This window comes from Actinia tenebrosa, unplaced genomic scaffold (assembly GCF_029948245.1).
Source record: "Actinia tenebrosa isolate PJP-AT-01 unplaced genomic scaffold, QUT_ActTen_1.0 PGA_scaffold5__44_contigs__length_20552954, whole genome shotgun sequence".
Lineage (NCBI taxonomy): Eukaryota > Metazoa > Cnidaria > Anthozoa > Actiniaria > Actiniidae > Actinia > Actinia tenebrosa.
Genome location: NW_028292582.1, coordinates 2,615,772 through 2,622,968, shown reverse-complemented (window position 1 = coordinate 2,622,968; position 7,197 = coordinate 2,615,772). Strand labels below are relative to the sequence as shown.

At 37.4% G+C, this 7,197-nt stretch overlaps 1 protein-coding gene across 1 annotated transcript; it reads left to right on the top strand.

The window, feature by feature from the left end:
- The first annotated feature begins 2,128 nt into the window (after positions 1–2,128).
- Positions 2,129–6,136, top strand: LOC116295540 (uncharacterized). The gene is made up of 2 exons (XM_031703388.2): positions 2,129–3,028; positions 4,024–6,136. The coding sequence occupies exons 1-2, from the start codon at positions 2,524–2,526 to the stop codon at positions 4,911–4,913; spliced, it is 1,395 nt and encodes a 464-aa protein (XP_031559248.1). The 5' UTR covers positions 2,129–2,523; the 3' UTR covers positions 4,914–6,136.
- The last annotated feature ends 1,061 nt before the right edge of the window (positions 6,137–7,197 follow it).

Genomic DNA, 7,197 nt, shown 5'->3' with positions numbered 1-7,197 from the left:
ACACGATCTGCGAGATTATTGAACGGCTTAGAAAACTTATGATGTTTGTTCTCATTGTGTACCGATTTTTTTACGAAATGAACCAAGTTTGATAGAGAAAATCCAAGTTAGAGTTTATGCAAATGAAGACGAGTCTTTATCAGATTTAAAATCACCTTCATGGTCATGATTTCTATTGTGTTTTCTTCATGAATTATTAATGAGTTTTCTAATGTACAATAAAATGACGAACAAAGAGAGAAAAATAAAAAACACCAGTAAAATACTCTGAGCCCGAATAGAGTCACTTTGAATATTTAAACTGGGTTTCAGTTTGTTAATAAATAACATTTCATAGATTAAACATTTTGACATTTTGAAGAAATCTCGTCAAAATGGGACTGTTTAATTAATGAAATGTTAAAAAACGTTGTCGGGTTCAAAAAGAGGTTATATCATCAAAACTAAGACCGAAGGGGAGCATGGGAAGATAAACAATTATGATAATTTCATGCGTATTGCAGTTTTCCCTTCCTGTGCACATTTTATGCATCATGGCTTTGGCATGTTGTTAATCTAGGTCGACCGACTTTGCTCTACCGTGCATTTTTACATGTCTATATGTAGTGTTTAAAAAACGAGTAGGAGTGTTTTATCAGGTATAAAAGCACGAGGCGTAGCCGTGTCTTTATATAAAGACACATGTGTCTTTATATAAAATCACTTGAATACTAATGAAGAGGACTTTATCAGGTATAAAGGTTCATGCACGTGACGTGTATGGTGGCTCCAATTGGACAATAAGCTTATGAATTATTAATGAGTGTTTTAAGTAAATATAATACACATTTCGGAGTACCCAAAATCCTTTTCGGTCTTAGCTTCGATGATATGACCTTCTCGAACCCGACTACTATTTTCAATTAGGTGTATATATACACATTTACTAAAACCCTCATTTACTGTACTATCAGCAAAAGTTGTAAACTTTCAACTAAATGAGCGAAATAAAATGTATCTATCTACCTTTGAGTTAGAAATGTGATTTTTCGTATTTTAGTCAGAAAGCATAAAATCACAAATACTACGTTTGGTCTCACATCTTCCATCTCATATCTCCAAATAGGTGTATATCGCGGACTGGACATATTATTCAGGAGTCACGATAGCCAGTAGCATAGACGGGGTCCAAATCACGCGCTCCCCTCTCCCCCCCCCCCCCCCGAAATCCCGCGTCAACATATTCACCATTTTCCATACATCGGTTCACTGGTCAAACACAAAGCATTCAGTCGAGGTTGCAAGGTTCAAATTTGAATAATCCTTTGAAAGTACCTTGGCGCCTCATTTGATCGCTTTGTGTTTGACCAGTGAACCAATGTATGGAAAATGGTAAATTCGACATATTCAAAGGCGTTTGAATTTTTATTTTATTATTAATGTTTTCACGTTGTTCCCGAAAATAAGAAACCCGCGATTCACGAGTCACGCGGACCGATGGTATTCTTCGATTGCACGTTACGTCATCGCGGCCATGTTGGTGCCATTTAACAAAAGATTTCTTATTAGCATCCATTGTTAACGGCACCACAATGGTCGCCATGCTTTTGTCTTTTAACTCTCTTGGGGATGCTTGCAATCCATCAATACCCTGTATACACAGCTAGAGGAACGCTCATTTACAAAGTTCTTTTGTTTTTATTAATATGTCATGCTTGCAGATGTTACCCGAATGGTTTTCATATATTCATACATTCACGCTGGTTAAATTTTATAATGAAAAAGTTCGCTCTAGGGGACATTCGAAGCGTGAAAGATATTCCGAAGCATTCAGATAAAACTAATCAATCAAACTTTATTCAAGCATAACGACATCACATAGAAAAGAGACAGTAAAATATAAGACACGAAGGCGTTCTTGCAATGACCATTAACGATATACAATGCTTGACTTAAGACACTCAGAATCCTAGAATCTTTTTTTTTTAAATAATTGAATTCGTACTGAAGGATGATTTTCTAATAAAATTCTAATGTTGTTTTGATTTCATATTGAACCCAAGCGCTTTTGATTTGGATTTTGTCTCCCTTATTAAAATTTAATTATTCAAACAATTCTAATCCTAATGTATTTTTCACAGCTGCTAATTTTGACAATTTTTTTTCGATGACTCCATCGCCAACTGATTTCGTATATCAGTTTCTTCGTATAGTAAGTTCTCATTCGAGTCAGGTCAGTCCGAGTTATGATCGCGGCATTTTGGTTTCCCTGAAAGTCAGTTTCTGAACGTTAACTAGTTCATTTCTTAGTATTTATGTACTTTAGTTTTGAAACGCTGAAGCGGAGGAAGTCACTAAATTTATGCACAGCATTGAATTGGAACGAAGTTCAAAGGCGTAAAGCTATTGAAACCTAGTAAAAGATTTTCCTAGGGACTGAGCAATCTTCTCAAGTTCATACTATAGCGGCGTTTCTAAACATCTCAGCGACGGCAATCATTTCAGTCGTTTTCAGCCGGCGTACTATATTTTCTTCATATCAAAATGGCAGAGCAAGGAGACCAAATCACAGACTTATCGAAAGCTCTTCTTCCAATTGACAACAAGAAGCCAGAGAGCAATAGGGAACGACCCAGCACACTCGTGGCTTTCTTCGTGTTCGGAGCTCTCATTTACGCTATGTACTCGTTAATAATCGCTGGAGCCCAAGATATCCTAGCAGGGACATACATACAAACTTCCATGGTGTTGGTTGCAAATATTGGACCTTATGTTGTGGTAACCTTCGTCGCTCCATACTTCATGAAAAACATTCCCTATTTCGTTCGTATATGCTTCGTGTTTTTAACCGGAGCCGTGGGATTCATAGTCATTGTATGTTCCAAAGAGGTCGAGTGGAAGTTAATTGGTATTGGATTGGCATCGCTTGGATACGGAGTCGGAGAAGTGAGCTTTCTCGCTTTAACGTCTTATTTCCACTCAAGTGCGTTGTCTGCTTATTCAGTAGGAACCGGCGTCGGATTTGTAGCTGCACCACTTTATTACACGGGTAAGAATACTTCTTAAAGTATAGATGTACACCTATTTCAAAAAACGTTGACGCTCCGGCCGAGATTTGAAATGGGTGATCTGAGACTAAACGGAATTTCTGGATAAAATAAATAAAAACAAAAAAACACATACTTTTATCTATGTTTTTCTAACTCTATATTTTGGGCCACGCTTCATATTCCAACCCAAAAGGAATGTATATTACAATTTGCTGCGTGTTACTCCGCAGTCACAGATTCCAGATTTCCGACCGACAACGTTTTTTGAATTAGGTATTGAATTTTCAATATGTTATTTATTTCGTCGTTCAAAAAGGTGTACTGAATCAATTAAATAAATTAGAGCTTGAAGACTGCACTCAGTATATAAAGATAATTGAATAGTTTTATTTGCGTAAATGCATTTGGTATACTTCATTTTTCTCTCAACCACGAAAAGGAATAAGACTCATATTTGAGTACGTGAGGGTAGCTAGTGTCAATGACTCAAGTAAGGGCTGATATATGGGGAAAGAGGCCCAGGAGGCCCGTCGGCTACCACTACAGTCGGTCGGTTTTTAACAGGAGTAGCTTCTTATAGAACCATTTTTCACCCTCGTCAAGTATTACACCCATATATGCACCTATATATTCAAATAAACGTTGTCATCGCCAAAGGCGATGGGCGAAAAGCCAAGAACATGGACCTTAGTGTTGAGACTGATTCAATGTTCTTGTATTCATTTCCATGTCGGAATGACCTATCGCCTTTGGCGGTGACAGCATTTACTGAAATAGGTGTATAAATCGGACTGGTCACTATCCAAATGGTGGCGACGGCCCTGGCCATGAGGCATAGTAGTTCCGTCATTGAGTTAAAAACGGATCACAAATTCAGTAAGCAGATTGAAGGGAAAATTTAAAGTGATTCATGTTTACAAAATATTCTGTTAAAGTTTAGTAAGCATTTGATTATCCCAGAAATAATGTCCAGTGTCTTGATTTTTTATTCCAGCAATGACAACTTGGCTCTGTATATCACCTAAGGTAACGATGCTCATCATGGCTGGCATGTTACTACTTCTGTTTGTCTGCTATAACATCATGGACAAGAAACACCTGGATACAAGTACCCAACCCACCACTTGTGAAGACGTGGCCTATACAAAACTACCAGACCAAGAGCCTGAGAGCGAGTCTAACGAAACTTCACCCAATACAAAGGCATCGATATTCGTTGAAAGAGATAGCCTTACATGGAAGGAAAAAATGTCTGCCATGAGGACCATCTTCTCCCTCACGCTAATCCCATTGTTCGCAGCATGGCTTTCGGAGTACCTGATTATTCAGTCTGTCCTCACCACCATAGCCTTCACCAACGCTTCTTTTAGACCACGAGATCACTATCAGTACTATATCTTTGTCTTTATGCTTGGGGAGGTATTTGGAAGGTCCTACAGCGCTGTTGTTTCCTATCTTAAGCCAAGCTGGATATCCTCTCCTACCTGGAAACAATTATGGGCCCTTTCCATCATCGAAATCCTTCACCTTCTCTTCTTTATCTTCGAGTCTTGGTATCGGTTTCTTCCAGGAGTTAGCGTTGTCCTCCTCCTTTGCCTTTCAGCTGGTGTTGTCATTGGTATGCTCTTCAACTGTGTTTTGGTATTTTTTCGAGAGTCTTTCGATCAAAAACACCGTGAATTCATCATGGGATACTCAGTTTGTGCAATGGGTGCTGGGATTCTTACTGCCGCCCTGGTCGGACTTTACGTCGAGCCTCTTCTAAGGACACACTGCATCTCAACATTCAAAGACAGTGGCTACTGCTTCACTAGGTCTTCAACTTTGAAAGACGTCACATCTAGATGTGGAGGAAGGTTTCCGGCTGCTAACGCAACGCGATGAAGTAGCGTGGTTAGAGCTCCCGATAGTATATACACTGGTTCCCAAGCAGCTTGACAAAAACCCTGCGAAATGTCTTCCATATAGACGTATTGCTTGCTGTGTCTTGTAAAATTTGAAGCTAAATCTTGGCAAGTTTTTAATGGACTTCTTGAGATGGAGCTTTTTACCTTTACAAGTCAATCTATAGAGTATCCTTTTTTTGTTTACAATTGTGCTGTGTAGAGACATAAAATAAATATGGATATGACTCAACAAAGAATTTTATTCTCAAGAGAATGACACGTGGTCTGGAATGGGAAAACATTTCGCCCAAGTAAAGATGTCTATAAAATAAAAAAGTCTTTGAGCGAATGTTCCATCGTTAATAAATGGAACTCAAAATATTACTGATTTTCAAGGCCGGCAATTTGCTAAAACAGAGGAGCAACGACTTCCTTCGTTTGCGGTGTCTTGTTGGATTTTAAACTGAATAGAAAGTTTGTCCAAGAAAATATAATCAGAAAAAAAATTGATATCTAATAGAGTGAAGGCAATTAACCCGTGAAATAAAAAACGTTAGTCAACGTGTAATAGTGAAATAGACACAAAAGAAAACAATGGAATTAGGGTCTACTAAAGTGTATTAGTCTAATATCTATTTCACGGGTTTAATGACTTCACTCTAGTATATCTTATGCCATTAGTATCACCAAAAGTCCCAAAATAATTCGTGAGATAAAAACCAATTAATTAAACAATTTAAACTTCACGCTAAACAAATGAATCAGGTAAGACAAACAAAGCTGACATGAAAATTTACAAAGAGTCATTAATTTACTAAAATAAGCCATCTTTTGAGCTGCAAGGCATATCAATTAGCCCGTAAATGTCAGTTGCCATTGAAAAATTTGAATGACTAATTATCCCTCAAAACGACGAATAAGTAAACGATAATTTATGATTATTAAACTAGAAATCCATAGTACATAGCAAATTAATAGACCTTTTCATAAATTAAATAAAATATAGAATTGTATTTTATCATTATAGAGTGCTTTCACGTGATGTCACTGCGGCCATGTTGGTGTAAAAATTATTTTGTAAAAATTGTGCAGAAAGTTTCTATTGTTTTGGTAGAACAATAATATGACTGCTATCTATATAACTTTCTTTTCTCGGACCACGATGTAAACTACTGGATTCCCAGTTAATTGTGTATATCCAATAAAATTATTACTATCATATTCTCTTGTTATTATACAATTTTTTTACATGAGAGAGAATTTTTCTTAACACGGTTAGTGTTGCATTTGAAAAAGTTAGAGACGAAGCTTTGCGCAGATTATGCCCCAGGGGCGGATCCAGGATTTTGTTCAGGGAAGGTGCTGCGCACAAAGTTAACTTAGGAAAGGGTGCACCCCTTAGAATCAAAGGCAAAAAACAAAATTGGTTATCTTCGAAGTAGGAGCATAAAGTGTAACCAGAGAGGGGTGCGCACCCCCTGCACCCCTCCCCTGAATCCTCCCCTGTGCCCGTGCACACATTCCCTTCTTGTTTATAACAGGCGATAAGAACTATACCAATCTCATATTTTTAAACTACAAAGCCAGGTCTGGTATGTACCTATATGCACTAATTTTCATCAATTTGAAGTTAAATCATAGTTAATATTATATCCATTAACTATGGTTAAATCAACCTTAGCTTACTTGACTCTTATTTCCTTGGTTTCAAGACTTAGAGGGCAACTTCTTAATTCTTGTTTTCTTGTACAAATTTTACGCCTCTGACATTACTCTGCATTCAAAGTTCTACGTGGGACAAACTAAAATGTGTTTTTGATATACAGCATGGAACAGACACCTATACTCCAGTTTCGTGTTCTCTTTACTCAGCCTTAGTCTCGGTTGTGCGTTATAATATTCAGCAGCTATTTAACCAAAACCCGTGGCATTTTAATCAACTCGTATTGTTCCGTAGTACGTACATTCCTTACCATACAATGAACCTTACATTTGTACACAATCGAGGCTAAGAATGATCAAAGGCGAAATCGAAATGGGAGTATTGCGGAAAATCATAAATGTCTTTCTTAGATTCAATGCATTCTAAAGGTACATTAAGAAAAAAATCGGCAAATTCTAAAAAAATCTTGTCGAACTCGAGTTTTTTGGTCGGACATTCTGTATTCCATTGGGAAAACTACCCATTGTTTGGCTGGACACTCAAGCATATCTTTGACCGGTCTATTATCATGTCAACGATGCGAAAACTATCAAAGATAGAATAATGGACCTAATCCCCT

Coding starts and splice junctions, on each gene's coding strand:
- LOC116295540 (XM_031703388.2), top strand. CDS start 2,524: ATGGCAGAGCAAGGAGACCAAATCACAGACTTATCGAAAGCTCTTCTT. Junction 3,029..4,023: donor TGCACCACTTTATTACACGG/GTAAGAATACTT, acceptor TTTTTATTCCAG/CAATGACAACTTGGCTCTGT.